This window comes from Camellia sinensis, chromosome 11 (genome assembly GCF_055761805.1).
Source record: "Camellia sinensis isolate YWXY chromosome 11, ASM5576180v1, whole genome shotgun sequence".
NCBI lineage: Eukaryota > Viridiplantae > Streptophyta > Magnoliopsida > Ericales > Theaceae > Camellia > Camellia sinensis.
The window spans coordinates 34,999,225-35,015,854 of NC_138971.1; the positions used below are offsets into that span (position 1 = coordinate 34,999,225).

The window sequence follows — 16,630 nt, forward strand, 5'->3', positions numbered from 1 at the left end:
AATTCATTAGTAAACATCTTGACCCAAAACTGGTCATTTCATCTCTTTATCAAGAGGCATCTCATATTAAATTTATAACACAACATATATCTCAACCTGTATCATTATTATGCATTGTTCCTTTCAATGTTAACAATCCCCATATCATATTCAATTGCATGATATATATAACACACTCAGCAATGTAATCAACATATGCAATGCTATACTAAACTTCTATAATGAAGCAAGTCCCAAGATACACCCATTTACCAAAACATACTCAACGTTTTACAACTTAAGACATATATAAAACTCTTAAGTTCAACAATATTACAAAATCTAAATACAAGATTACAAATGAATAAACATGTCCGGGTATTTTTCGCGGACTTCCAATTCACGCTCCCAAGTGGCTTCCTCCACTCCATGATGTTTCCACAAAACTTTTACCAAAGGGATGGTCTTGCCTCGCAAAACTTGATCCCGCCTATCCAATACCCGAACCGGTCTCTCCTCATACGAGACATCCTCATCAACCACTAAATCGGTCCAATCCAACACATGTGATGGATCCGGCTCATACTTCCGAAGCATGCTCACATGAAACACGTCATGTACTCCGGACAACTGCGGCGGCAAAGCTAAACGATAAGGAGCCTCGCCAATCCTCTCAAGGATCTCAAACGGACCAATGAACCGAGGGGACAACTTCCCACTCTTCCCAAACCTCATCAAACCCCGTCTAGGTGATATCTTCAGAAAGACATGATCACCCACCTCAAACACCAAAGGTCTCCTCCTACGGTCGGCATACGATTTCTGACGACTCTGTGCTGTAACAAGCCTCTTACGGATAAGCTCAACTTTCTCCGTCGTTTCCCTCACCAACTCTAGACCCAACAGAGGTGCATCACCCACCTCGGCCCAACACACAGGAGATCTACACGGTCGGCCATACAAGGCCTCGAAAGGTGCCATACCGATACTAGACTGGAAACTGTTGTTGTAGGCAAACTCCACCAACGGCAAGTGCCTCTCCCACGACCCACTAAAGTCTAGAACACAACCCCGAAGCATATCCTCAAGTATCTGAATAGTACGCTCGGACTGTCCGTTAGTCTGAGGATGATAAGCCGTGCTAAAGGTCAACTTAGTGCCTAAGGCACTCTGCAAACTCTGCCACAACCTGGCAGTAAAACGAGGATCCCTATTTGAGACGATCGTCACTGGGACCCCGTGCAATCTCACTATGTCCCGAATGTACAAGTCGGCAAGATGATCTACCGAATCTCTCACGCGCATAGAAATAAAGTGCGCCGACTTAGTCAACCGGTCTACAACCGCCCAAATAGCATCACTACCCCGCTGAGTCCTCGGAAGACCTACAACGAAGTCCATAGTGACATGCTCCCACTTCCACTCGGCAATAGGCAAGGGTTGCAACAAACCCGCTGGCCTCTGATGCTCGGCCTTCACTTGCTGACAAGTAAGGCACTTAGATACGAAAGCTGCCACTTCTCTCTTCATACCCCGCTGTAGCAGCGCCCGCGTGGGCCTCGATGCTACAGTTCGGACTCGATTTGTGTCACGGTTCTTAATCTGAACCAAAGAGTCCAAATCTGGCAAATCGTTTTGAGAAACAGATTTTTGAAAAAGTAGTGCCAAACATGGACTGCTTTGCCAGATACAGAGTCGCCACCTAAATATTTTTAAATGGGAGAATTTAGGAAACGCTGACTCGGTGCCGAAGGTCACGTGTCCGTCATCACCGGAGTTGTCTCGGCTCGGGAGCTTGGGTACGATCGGGGAAGGTCAGCTATGAGCACCCCCTTTCGCCCGGTCCGAAGACCGGCCTCTACTAACCGTGATATCCGTTTTTGAAAACTTTACGTGTTCTTATTCCATTTATTAGCCTAGAATTACTATGTTATGCGCACAGCAAACAAGTATAGACTAGATTGCCTAATTTGGAAATAAACATTGCATATCCGTTTGGTTTGAAAATGCTTTGGAATTTGCTACTCGCAAGTAGGCTAAAATACGGATTTCAACGAGTTTTTCCAACTCAAACAATCCGGCCTTCACCCACAGGCATTCAAAACAGTTTAACACATAAGCATCTAGCCACATGTTAAGCATGCTGTCATGGTAACATTCACACTCATGCGATATGCTAAAGCGGAAATACTTACATAGTACTCCGTGCCAAAACAAAGAACTTGTTAGCAAATATGCATGATCCAAGTCCATGTGAAGTGCCTAATGCATCGCATACAAAATGTCGCTAAGATAGGCTCGGCTAATCCTAGACATGTCATGTGAAAATGCACAATTAACACATATTCAGTTCGGAATTGAAGTACTGATGCAGTTAGCGTGATGTACCGAGCCTAATGCATGTAATACAAATGCATGGATGCACACATGCATAGCATAAGGTATGCTAAATTAAACATGCCCTAATACTAACCATTAAAGCGGGTAAGTAAAAGGGAAGAAAGAAGTGAGGTTGGAAGACATACACACCACCCACACACACTTATTACAGATTTGCCCTCGCTCGGAGGGACCGAATAAATATTACAAATTAATTAACTACGCAAGCTAATTAAATATTACAAACTAATTAATTAACAAATTAACTAATTTTAGGAAAACAGTAAAACGTCTCGAGAAGCGCGCCGCCATGCGCAAGCTGCCTCTGTTTTCCTCCCTTTCCTCCTCTGGAGGTTGTCAAAACCTCAGGACTACATCCTTGGACAGAGGGGATCATCACCGGCTAGATGAAATTTCCACCGGCAGTGTTGTATGGCCATCGGCACAAAGTTGAAGCTGTCGGCAGAGAAAATAGTGCCGGTCGGCACATTACACTGCCGGTCGGCAGAGTATTCCTGCAGAACCTGCAACTCACAGCAACAGAGGGCAAAACAAGGCATGGCAGCATATTTCAAGGCATGTATGCACCAACCATGTCTCTTATCATTGTAATGACTCAAAGGGACATGTGCCTCGGTTCTTGGACCACCAATCACGCATTTCCATGCATGATGGCCCAAAGAACCAAGTATGCAACTTTGGTTTCAAATGCAATGCAAACCAATCAAACAAAACTCCCAATCCCTATCACCCAAGTCAAGGGACAAGGCATGCATGCAAGATGCAATGCAACCTAGGCATACAAGCTAGGAATGCGACATGACATGGCAAGGCACTTATGCAATCATGCAAGCATACATAGGGCAATGCAAATGGATGGCAAGATGGACTTATACATGAATTAGGCTGCTCTAAAATAGGCCAAAAACAGTAGCCATTGTGCTAAAAGGTGAGGGCTAAATGGCATGCACACACACATGCACATAAGGACCAACACTTAAGCATAAATCAAACAACATTCAAGCACACTTGAAAGAAGGAAACATGGACAAATTAGCATGCAACATGAGCCTTAAAATCATGTTATAAAATGATGCCAAATCAAGTTATAAATCAAGTCAAGCATGCAACAAATAGTCCAAGTGTTCAAGGCAAATCAATAAGGCATTGAACTACACTTATCATGACCAAACATGGCGTGCATTAAACAACTAAAAACAGATTTTTAGCATGTTAAAACAAGGCCAAAGGACTCCTTAGATGGCATCTAAGTGGCCCAAATACAAAGGCATACACCATGACCAAAACATGGAGCATTGCAACACATGCTTTCAAAGCATTAAAGAGGCATGCAAGGTAATCAAACAAGCATGGAAATGGGACTGAAATAGCATGTAGGATGATTCCAAATCACCAAAACAATGCAAAGATGGCATGCTACACATGCACATACTCAAGGCCAACAAGCCCAAATACAAAGGAGCTATATAATGCATGCAAAGATCAACCCAAACGATTATGGACAGAGCTAAAACATGTCAAAATAAGCACATAAACTTCACAAATACAAGCCTAAAACATGCTCCAACAAAGGCTAACAACCTAGAACATGTTAAGGCACAAATAGGGCATTACATGGCAACTATGCTAAACATGCATGGAGTTCCCAAAACCAACTTGAAATCATGTTATATCATGGATATATAAGCATGAAAAACAAACCAAATATGCTCAACACACACTCAAGCATAATGCTCTCTCAAGAGGCCAAAATATGCCCTTTTCAAGGACAACAAGGAGAGGGGGTGGCCCTCTCCTTCTTGGGACTTCAAGGCATCATCTTCACCACTGAAATCCCTCAAGATTTCAGTGGTGAAGAGACCCCAACACCAAAATCCCGGAGCTAGCACAAAATGGCTCAAAATGAGGCTTTTCAAGGCCTAAGGGTGGTCAACAACCCTCAAACAACAAAACACTCTTAACGAACAATAAAGAGGGCCTAAAAACAGAACTTTTTTATGTTATACAATAATCACAAAAACAGCTCTAAGACTAGTAGAAAATTGATGCAAGAATGGGGAAAAAAAGGACTAGAATCTCACCCTTGATGCCTTCTTCAACAAAGATGCTCCAATGGCCTCCTTGAGCTTGAATCTAACACCAAAATCTCAAAACACACTCTTTGGAACCTCAGCTCCAAGAGGAAGGTGAAACACTAGGTGTTTGTGTGCAATAGTGAGACACAAAACACCTAGTGTGCAAAATGAGAGGGAAAGAGAGATAGGTTGTGTATGTCTAACCCTAACCCTAGAAAACCAGAGCTCTCCTCTGTATTTTTCCTCTCTCAAAAATGTCTAAAGGCTCTCTTCTTTGCCTTAGAGAGAGCTTCTCTCTATATGCCTCTTGTAAAGCTTACAAGACAAGCTTTGCAAGAGGGAGATCCCTCCATACACGTGTATGGAGAGGAGCAAAAGCAATACAGCTGTCCAAAAATATCTGCAAAAGCAGATGAACAGCAATCGGCCGGCAAAAAATGCCATCTTGGCCAAAAAGAGTGCCGGTCGGCAACAAAAAGTGCCGACCGGCAATAAAGAGTGCCGGCCGGCAAACTGTATTGCCGGTGGCAGCAAAAACCAGCCGGTGGCATCTAGCCAATGCCGGTGGTGGGTGGGGATGGTCTACAAGCCTCACCCTGCCTTTCCAAGGCAAAACACAAGTGTTTGGTGCAAAACCAGACACTAAAAGGTCAAGTTCGGAGATCCTGAGACAAGGCGCGCGAGCCGAGGCCTCCGGGAACTCCAAACGAACACAAACAAGGATAATCACCGAGTGTTCAAACAGTGACGTCCAAGTCTTGAGGACGGTCAAAAATGGTGTGTCTACAGTTGCCCCTCTTTGACAGAACTCGAAAGTCATAACAATGACGGGAGTGAATGTCAAAGCCCAGAGACGACCCATTTTTGACAAGGCCGAAGACTTAGACAATCATACAAGACAAAATAAGGTATGCGCCCGAAGGCAGGGGCAAAATGCAAGACAATGCACGGAGCCGAGCATACTTATGATCATGCAAAGAAAGCTGTAATGAAGCAAACATGCGGCAATTTTAAGCTAGCAAACCGAACTACACTACAATGCAGAAAGGATGTAAGAGAATTATGGAATTCTCAATACGTCTCACTCGGGAGATACAATACCTGTGCGGCTCGTCTGGTTGCACCAGCTTCAAATGAACCGTACATACAATATCGTGCCTGAAAAGAAAACAAACTTAACAGGTACAATATTGTTAGCAACATGCATGACAATGCAAAATGGATGCAAGACGACATGCAATATATACAAAACAATGTATAAACAATGCAAATGAAGATGCAATGTATTTGAAACAATGCAAGCTACATGCAAAGCATTTGAATCGTGATCCAATCACGAACGGTTCGAAACCACACCTATGTCAAATAGATTGATGGAGGTAACAAGTCTGTCTACCATAGAACGGTCAACTGAACTATGAGTATTGTAGACAGACGCAAGAACAAGCATTGGGTGGAATTGACATAAGTGGGGAAACAACCCGCTGGAGAAAGGACTACGATCCTAATGCCGGATGCAAAAATTACACTACAATGTAATGGATGAATATGACACGCAGGCCAAACCAAATCTTGCTTAGGAAAGGCATGCATACATACAAGCCATGTGTAACACAGAAAAGGTGCCGCAACCTTCAACCAACATATCAACGTGGAATCGGCGCGATACACATACAGAACTGTGTTTTAACATGAAAAGTAAGGGCACATACCGGACCAAGCTCAACCTGGAAAGGCGCAAGCCAAAGGCGGAAGGTGATGCAATGAATGCATGTAATCTACAATGCAATATCTACAAATATGCAATGGAGTGGATATGGATACAATGGATATGGCACGCAAGCCAAACCAAATCTTGCCTAGGAAAGGCATGCACACGTACGAGCCATGTGTAACACAGAAAAGGTGCCGCAACCCTCAACCAACATATCAACGTGGAATCGGCGCGATACACATGCAGAACTGTGTTTTAACATGAAATGTAAGGACACATACCAGACCAAGTTCAACCTGGAAAGGCGCAAGCCATAGGCGGAAGGCGATGCAGTGAATGCATGCAAACTACAATGCAATATCTACAAACATGCAATAGAGTGGATATTTACAACATGCAGTGACAATGCAGTGCAATGCGACCTACTGGGGAAAATGCAATGGATGCATGCAAGCTACAATGGAAATGCATGACAATGCACTATGATGCAATGACTATGATTGCAACTTTCCCTATCTTACCAACAGGGTGATATACTAGGTTGGTTCAGTATCCAGAACTGAGGCGTAGACATGCCGCCTTAACCTATGGGGCTTCCATACAGATTTCAAGCCGAGGGTAAACCCCTGGGTATTTAAACCAGAGTTTAGTCTCGGAACTCCCGAACCTTTGCGTTCTAGGCATAAGCCGTTCGAACTCTAGTTTCCACCGTCCCAGTTGGTCTTCTAGGAACTCATCGCAAGCACAGACAGGTGGCTTTACCAGACCACCGAAAAGTCGTTCGGGCACGACAAACACCGAAGGAATTGCACCTTCAGAGGATTTAAGGTCTCCTAGACCGGAATGCAAAATGTATGCATGACTATGCACGTTTTTGATTGTTTTTTTTGAAATGCAAATGATGCAAGTGAAATGCATGTTGCATGGAATGCGCGACAACACGCGGCTCAAGAAGTGCACGGCAATGCGAACACTAAAGGTCTTACACCTTCCAAGGATTTAAGGTCTCCTAGACCGTACGTGTTTAAGGTCTCGCCAGACCATGCGTGTTTAAGGTCTCGCCAGACCGGCGGTATTGCACGACGGTATGATGCGCAAAATAGCGCAATGCGTTAGGCAACGCAAGTGCACAGGACAGTGCGATGGAATGCATGCAAAATGCAATGAGATGCGCAAAACAGCGCGAAATTGAAATGCACAAAACAGTGCAATGCGCAGAACAGCGCGAGGTTTGAAATGCACAAAACAGTACAATGCGCAGAACAGCGCGAAGTTTGAAATGCACAAAACAGTGCAATGTGCAGAACAGCGCGAGAATTGAAATGCACAAAACAGTGCAATGCGCAGAACAGCGCGAACAATTTTGAAATGCACAAAACAGTGCAATGCGCAGAACAGCGCGAGATTTGAAATGCACAAAACAGTGCAATGCGCAGAACAGCGCGAACAATTTTGAAATGCACAAAACAGTGCAATGCGCAGAACAGCGCGAGATTTGAAATGCACAAAACAGTGCAATGCGCAGAACAGCGCGAAGTTTGTAATGCACAAAACAGTGCGATGCCAAGTGTGACATGCATGCCACACGGAGTGTAAATGGGCTTAAATGCGCAACAACGCACGTATTCCGGAATGCATGACAATGCATGGAATGGAAATGCAATGATGATGCATGAGAAATGTGCACGACAATGCAAAGGGGTGCGTGTTGCAACGCATGTAACATGTGCATAACAATGCAAATGTGTGGCGCATGACAGCGCGATGCAATGCACAGAAGTAGTGTGATGAACTCGCGCAACACACATGGGGCAACTTTTGAATTTAAAAGGATACAAAAAGGATACACCTTGCATGAATTCGAGTGCCACGCACTGGAGACACGGCCCGCGGTCAAAACGGAGGCCGGTTGAATGTCGGAGATGCACTTTCTTGCACTTTCTTGAGCTAGGAAGACCACGAACTTCTCATATGGCCTAATCAAGGCTGTGGGAACCCCACCGGCCAAAAGATGAGGCCACCGGCTGGCCATCGGCACAAAAACAATTCCATCGGCACAAAAAAGTGCCGACCGGCACAAAACATTGCCGACCGGCAAACAGTTGCTGATGCGGGGCAGTTTTGACTTTTCACCTTGGGTGTTATAAAATAGGGCTTCATGCCCTATTTTCTCACTTCTCCACCGCCGAAAACCTTTGTTCTCTCTCCCTAGAGTGCTTCTCTCTTATTTTTCGCCCGTTTCTTCGCGTTCTACGCCCGTTTCGTCATCGGATTCGCGATCCTCTTCGCGTTTCGGACATTTTCCACCGATCACATTCTCGTTTCGGTGCCTCGTTCGGCGTTCTCGCCTTTTCGGGGTTCGTTCCCCTCACTTTCCTCTTCATTTCCGTGCCTTTTCACATTCCGGCCTTCCCGGCCATTTCCGACCCTCTCGGGAGTTGACTTTTTAGTTGACTCTTCGCATTCCGGCTCGGTTTTCCCTTTTCCGGCCATTTTCACACCACTCTCTACATGGCGGACGACATTCCACGTGGCGGGACTCCCCCGGACCACGAGATGGATCCCGGGGTCGAGCTCTTACCACTGAGCGAGCGCCCGTTCGACCCGGCGACCTACCGGCCGGCGATCCACGTTCTGCCCCCAGACGGCCTGCGTCAGTTCCGGAGCTTTGAGAGGTACGCGGCGTCTGAGCTACTACTACGCGAGCCTACCTCCCACCTTTCATTCGGCACTTCCGAGGTAACTCTTCATCTTCTGCTTTACTTTCTGCAATGTAGGATACAAAACTGCCATAGTTAGCTGTATTCTCTAATTGCTGAAATCTGATATGCCGTAGACCGTAGTTGACTGTAAACATACATACAACTGATATCTGCTTGAGACTGACACATGCACACACACTGCACTAGTCCTGAATCACCCAAACACACGGCACCCACTGTATTCTACTGCACACACACTGGTACCCAGTATTTGTCTGAATCTGTTAGATTTGCACACATGCTACATCTGTTCTGAAACACCTAAACATGCTGACACAGCACACGTATTTTACTGTAAGCACACCGGCACCCGGTATTTGCCTGAATCTGACAAACTTGCATACATGCCATATCTGTCTTTTCACAACTGCATTTTGAATGTTGTCTTGCAATTGTCATTTTCTGTTTGCAGGAGGGTTCCCATACCATTCGCGGGTATGGGAATACTGGTGCTCGGGAGTGGTATGACGAGCTCCCTGATGCGGTCCAGCGCATCGTGGACCGAGCGGGCTTCGGCACCTTCTGCCGAGGGCTCTCTAGGCTCTCCACATGCAGACCTCTTCTCGCTGCTTTGGCGGAGAGGTGGTGGGACACCACCGATTCTTTCCATTTTTCTGCTGCAGGGGACATGACGATGACCCCTTATGACTTCTCGATGCTCACAGGCATCGGGGTAGGGGGGGATCCGATCCCCTTCGACACCGACATGGATGAGTGGACCGCCGCTCAGGTCCATCTACTGGGGGAGGCGCCACCGCTAGCTCGTCCAGGCTTCGTCCGATACTCCTAGTTCGAGGCACAGTTCAGGGTCCAGCCCGCATTAGGGGAGGAGGTGCAGATGACCGAGGAGGACGTGGAGAGGTATGCCCGCGGCTTCCTCATGTTCCTGTTCGGGACTACTATCTTCGTCGACCGGGCGAACACCGTGCCTCTCTGTTTCCTCAGCGCACTGGTGGACATCCGGGACATCTTGCACTACGACTGGGGTGGCGCTGCTCTGGCCACCCTGTACGGCTATATGAGCTCGGCTTCTCGCGGCAGCGGCCAGCTGCTTGGAGGCTACTGGCGGGCTTGGGAGGTACATTTCTTTTCCACTTTTTCATTCCTGTCTCGTACTTTCTGTACTCTGTAGACTGCACACACTGCGGTCTGCTTTACACTCACTGTATACTGTACACACGGCACACACATACATTCTGCTTTACACTGACTGTACACTGCTCACACTGTACACTGCACACAATACACGGCTCAACATACGACTCTGCCATTTCTGCTTCATTCTGTATATCCTGCTTTTTCTGATAGTCATACTGACATCTATTTTGCAGTTGTGGGTTTATGCCTACTTCCCTAGGCTTGCACCTGTGCCAGTTGCGGAGCCTCCTCCGGCTGTCCCGTTCTCGAGTCGCTTTGACGGGAGATGCACCCGGCGACCACGGGAGACGTTCGGCTTCTTCCGCCGATATTTCGACACCATCACTCCGGCCGAGGTATGCTTTACTTTCAGTTCATTTAGCTTCGCTTTCCCACTGCATATTTCAATAACAGTAGATAACAAACTGTCTGTCACTTTCAGATCACATGGCGGCCATGGGCTTCGCTGCCGTCGGCGATGCGGGGTCGGTTCCCTGGTGCTGAGGAGACCTCGCGTTTCTGGATCTTGCTAGAGGGCCCGGTCTGTCGGGCTTGGTACCTGGGGGAGCGTTTTCTACGCCAGACCCTCGGGTTACCTGAGCAGATAGTCCCGGCACACCCTCCTGCAGAGATGAGGGAGACTGAGGGGCTGACCACTGAGCAGCTGGATGATTACTCCATCGGCTGGGAGGAGGCCGGCTTCCGAGGCACCGGCGACTATCAGGAGTACGTGCGGACGTACCTGATGCGTCCCTTGAGCGGCCGTCGAGCAGAGGGGGCCAGGCCTGTAGCATCGGCGGCTGGGGCCGGAGCAGGAGCAGGGGCTGGATCTTCGAGGAGGGCCCGGGTCCGTGGTAGGGGTGGAGCGCGGGGAGGACGAGGAGCTGGCTGGCCTGCCCTGCCCGCTGTACTGACTTTCCAGGGGCAGGGTGGGTCGACCTATCAGATCCCCTTCGCCCCTCCACCGGCTGGTCACGAGTTCATTGACGTCCCCGACCTTCCGCCGGTATGTTCTACTGCATTTTGTACAGTTATTCATTTCAGTTTACTTGATATTCCACAGAATATTGATGCATCTGATACTTTTGCAGGCTTCTTCTGAGTACACCCGTCAGTCGTTGGCGATGAATGCCTCGATGATGGGGATGCTCCAGCGGACATTTGATCTCCTAGCCCTCTACAGCATACCGGTATGTCCTTCTGACACTGGCCTCAAACCATTCATACACTGCTTTACATAATCTGATGCACGGCACAACACCTGATACACTGATCTCACAGTATCTGAACACTGCATACACTGCATTCTGCACCGTACCCTACACTGACAAACTGCTCACGGCATTCTTACCCTGTACTCACATTCTGCATTCTGCACTGTTAAACTGCTCACGGCATTCATACACTGTATTCACACACGGCATTCTGCACTGATAAACTGCTCACGGCATGCTGATGCATTTCACTTTTGTGTACTTTTTCAGCCTCCTTTCCAGATTCCCATGGCAGGAGGTGCTCCAGCTAGACCTTCTGTCCCTGCTCGGAGGAGAGATGAGGAGGGCAGGATATTTCCCCGTACCAGGGGAGGGCGTACTTACGTCGGGAGTAGCTCGCGAGCTCCAGTCCCGGACGATGACGACGACGAGGAGTCAGAGGCGGAGGCAGGGTCATCGGAGGAGGAGACCGGAGACGGTTCTAGCTCGGGCTCTGACGACGATGCTGATGATGCTCCTGAACCTTCGTCCAGGAAGAGGACCAGGACGGACTGACAGCCCTTGGAGTCGCTGGACATAGATGCAGATTTTTGCTATCTTTTCTTTCTTTCTTTGTACTTTTCTTTTTGTTGGTAGATAGATTACCTTGTACTGCCGCAGGCAGATTTTTGTTTCCAAAACTTGTACATTTGAAAAGCTAAGTAAATGAAACAGACTTTTTATCTGAAAAAGTGTTCGCATTTACACATTTCATGCATTGCATCGCATCTCATCATGTTACACCTCGATGTAAATGGAATTGATTGGTTGTCTGAAAATTAAACATTTGCACTGTAATAATCAGATGACTTAAACAGCCAACAGCAAAATAACCCAAGCAACCCACTGCCTGATTCTGGACACACAGCCCTTACTCTGTTGGGGATTAACCTGCATACAGCCCATAACACAGCATTCGTTTCATTCTGCACACGGCAATTCTCAAACAAACAGCCCAATCTGACAGGACGGACCTCAAAGATGGAACCGGTTGGAGTCGAGACACGTTCAAATGTAGAGAATGGCACAGCATTCTAAGCATAAGCGATTTTTGAAATCGAATGAGGGTTTTTCAAACCGGGATATCGAGCCTACCACTGAACACAGCGGGGAGGACTCAAATATAGGTACACGACCTAAACACAACGAGACACGCTCGGGAGAGACTCAAAACAAAAGACGAGACCGTCAAATGAAAGAGACACGACACACAGACGCGTAAACGAAGATGGGAGACCTCGGACCACGAGGAGCCAGTTCAATCTGGGTATTGTTTCCCACCCTTTCTGATTTGTGATCCTCACATCACTCGACTCTCAAGCTCGGATTTTCTCTCAAAACCCTTTTCCTCACTTTTCTCTCAACTCACACCTCTCTATTCTTCAATCTCTCATTTTTCATCCCTCCCCAGGGTGATTAATGGATGAATAGGAAGTTGCGGGTTCACGCCTGATGCCGTTAGCTCACAGCTATTTCTTCCGGCGGGCAGAGTGCTCTTCTGGCAAGTACGTTGGTGACGGGGGAAAGACAGAACGCCTGACTCAACTGTGCCCCTAGTTCATCACTTTGACCATTCTTTTTGTTTTGGTCTTCTACTAAAACGGTTTTGATCAAAACGAGAGTCGGATTAACGTACTTGTTCGATTTTTGATTTGAAAACCGTGCAAGTCAGGCAGCAAGCACTGAAAATTTTCCTTTTTGGGTCCAAGACAAAGGTCCAGTTTTGGAAAATAGAATAGTTTTCGAGAAAATAGTCAACCTCAGTAAAAATTTTCAAAAACTATTTTTCAAACAGTCAATGCTCAACGAGCATGAAACTTACCCTTCGAGATGCGCAACCTCGGATCGGAGGCAATGGAAAATTGCCCCTGGTTTGAAGGGGGTGGGTGGGGGCAACGGAAAGTTGCCCCTAGTTTGAATGGCGGCTCGCAGCGGCTTGTGGCAACGGAAAGTTGCCCCTTGTTTGGGATGGTGCCGCAGCAATCCGCAGACAGTCTTCATTGGCGGTGGTCGAGCTCTTAGACACAGCGATGACGAAGACGGTCACAACACATATATGGACACAGTCGCCTTGAAGGGTGTTGGCCACTGGACTTTGAGATGAAATCGAAACCATTGCATGGACTGAGACGCTTATGAAAGCGTTGGGGGTTGGACTTCATGATGAAGTTGCCTACGTATCCCAAACATGGGAATCAAGCCTTACGTAGTTCCGGTTAAGGTACACTCGGGTATTTTAACCTTCACTTTGTTTGGCTCTTATTTTTGCCAAGGCGCCCAATGCGGGTTTTCGACCTTGCGAGCTTCTTTTCATTTTCTATTTCTTTTTCATTTCTTTTTCTTTTCTATTTTTTTTCTTTTCTTCTTTTTCAATCTTTCTTTTTGTATTTTTCTCTTTTTTTGTTGTATTTTTCTCTTGCTCTAACTTTTGCCTGGGCCGCCCTTCCGGGTTTTCGGCCCAGCGAGCCTCTCAAAGGGTAAAAGTGTAGCAAGTCCATGCCAAATGGTTTTTTTGAAATTGAAGCCTCTCTGTATCTAGGAGAACGGCTGTTGCACTGATTCGCGGAGAATCCATCCCGGTTGCTCTACGAGCTTCTTCCGACGAGATCTACTCCTTCTGATTCGGCTTTGGTGCCTCCTGCTCAAGGGCTGTTTCGAAACTGGCCACACGGGCCTCCATGGCGTTTGTCCGTTGAACTTTCTGAATATTCTGAACGGGTTCAAACTCGGAAAACAAATAGGTTGAATCTTGAGACTGAGAGCGATCCTAGGCTGCGCAATCTCAAGAGTGATTCCACACAGGTCTTCGCAGGGCCGCGTAAAACATTTGCTTTTGAAAGTTTTTAAGAAGGCGACGAATCGCTCGCACCGAAGATAGTGTGGAACCAATCTGGATCAGGCCAGGGTCCTTCTCAGTACTCACGCCGACAAGCATGATTTCATTCATAAAAAGGCTTAGCACGCCTCTCTTTCTCTCAAAATGATCAAAATTTTGCAAAACCCGAGGAATTCCTTCCTCTTCGTTTTCATCACCGCAGTGTTCAAAAGTTTGTTTTTTTGAAAAAATTTAGGTTAATGCAATGAGTTTGGGCACACAGGAGAGCAGGCGAGATGTACTGTCAGCCCATTCAAATTCTCTGGTCCTTATGCTGAAAGCAAGCATGAAGGTTGAGATAGCAACAGCTGTTTCAATCGGCTCTGTTGGTGAAACTGGCCCCTCGGCAGAAACAGACTCAAAACAAAAAAAACATATAATAATTACAAAACAAAATGGTGTTCGGGACAACAACCCCAGAATCACCTGGTATTATATACAACGGGGACTGACTCGATACAACCAGACAGACCCTTAAGCAAAAAAGATTGACTCAAGACAAAGAGACAGACTCAAAACAAAAGACTGACTCGACATCCAAGCCAGGATTTACAAAACTCGGTTTCACCGATGCTCAAAAATGCGTGCCAGACGCTACATCCAAACTACACCAAATGTTGCCCGCAGGCGGTTCACTTTACATACTCGCAGTATCTGAGCCCTCGAAATCCAACAACTGAGTGGTGACGGGCTTGCCTGAGGTGGGTGGTAGGATAACCTTGTTATCAATCAAATCCTGCACTTCATGATGAAGGCGGGAACATCCATCGGTACTGTGACCGGACTGCTGATGGTACGCGCAGTACAAGGTAGCATCATGAGTAGCGGGGAGATTCTTCGGGAGTGGCCGGGACTCCAAAGGCTTAAGATGCCCATTCTTCGCCAATATCAACAATGCCCTAGACAAAGGCATGTGGAGGTCGTGAAAGACCCTGCGCCCTCGGGGTAGGTACTTTGCAGTTTGAGGATTCTTGCCAGATGCGCTGGCGAAAGGATCAGCTGGCGCTGCCTTGGCTTTTTGAACCATCCCCGGTGCAGGGGTGGGAGCTACTGGAATTGTCTGGGCATGACGGGGCCCATCCCGGTTTTCCGTCTGGCTTGAGCTGCCTTTGATCGGAGCGGGGAAAGCATCATCTACAGCTTTGGTCACTATTGCAGATGTTTGTTGCCTGTTCATCCCTCTGGCCTTCAAAGCCTCGACTGCCCACAACAGTTGCTCAATGGGGTCGGCGTCTATCTTTGCCTTGTCCTTTCCTTTGGCCTCAGCCTGATCGAGGGCCTGGGTTGGTGCTGGCATGTCGTGGCTATAGCCGGAAGCCACCTCTGGCTGGCTGAGCTCTATCACAATCCGCCTCAGTAGCGGGGGCTCCTGTGGTACAAAATTCCCGGCATACGGTGCCGCTGGCGGTGAAGCCGACATTCCATAGGCGAGGTCTGCCACAGACCTTTGGAGATCGCCTATCATCCCCATCAATTCGAAGGTGGTGGGCTCACGAGCCTGGTATAACTGGGGAGTCCAGACCGGGTGTACAACGGGCATCCTGGGCGGATATGACATACTGATGCTGGCCTCACTTTGCGGAGTGGTTCCCTGCTCCGATACAGTCGTCATAACCACAATCTCTTCTGAACTTGGCGCCGCCATAAATCCTGCCTCAGCAAGGGGGAGACACTGGTTATTCAGTATCAACTCTGCAACTCTCTGAACTGAAAGAAAAACAGACAGCATTTCAGCCCAAACTGATCAATCACGGGTGTAGCCAAACAACTGTACCCTACTGCTGATCACTGTTCCCAGAAGTCACTGTTCCCGAAAGCTGAACCAATACCCGCGGATAACTGATTCTCACAACTGATACTGATACTGGTGTCCCCAGGTTTGATACTCAAACTTGCAAACTGACATGTGCGTTCCTGTAGAGCAACACTCTAAAAGCACATAGCAAGTAAAAGAGAACAAAACACCCCTATGTTGGGGTAGGGTTTCCCTGTCCTATTTTGTCAGGAGCTAGGGTTTCACTACGCACACAGCGGTTTCAAACAACTTAGCATCGGGTAAGCAACCTGTCCTAGCTTGGAATGGTCACTATGGATTCCGAATATGCACTAGGTCGAATGGTCAAAAAGGGGTGCCCCGGTAAAACCGAGGTTTGCGTTCCCATACTGTCAGAGCCCATAGCCGGTCAGCCTTATGGACATGCCTTGACAAGACAAGCCTCCGGCAAACCGTTCAGGAATGGCAGATGGCAAACACTGTGTTCCTAGGCGCACCAATGCACATGCAATGCAAAGAAACACATAAATGAGATCAAAACAGGATATCACGAGTTCGAGTCAAACTCTCTAAATCTCCCCAGCAGAGTCACCAGAAACTGTAGCAGCGCCCGCGTGGGCCTCGATGCTACAGTTCAGACTCGATTTGTGTCACGGTTCTT

The 16,630-nt window shown here is 47.4% G+C and overlaps 1 protein-coding gene across 1 annotated transcript; it reads left to right on the forward strand.

Moving 5' to 3' along the window:
• The first annotated feature begins 9,879 nt into the window (after positions 1–9,879).
• LOC145802256 (uncharacterized) lies at positions 9,880–11,308 on the forward strand. Its single transcript, XM_082894937.1, has 4 exons — positions 9,880–10,008; positions 10,262–10,423; positions 10,510–11,073; positions 11,159–11,308. Exons 1-4 carry the CDS (start codon positions 9,949–9,951, stop codon positions 11,306–11,308), a joined length of 936 nt encoding a protein of 311 aa, XP_082751063.1. The 5' UTR covers positions 9,880–9,948.
• Positions 11,309–16,630: the final 5,322 nt, after the last annotated feature.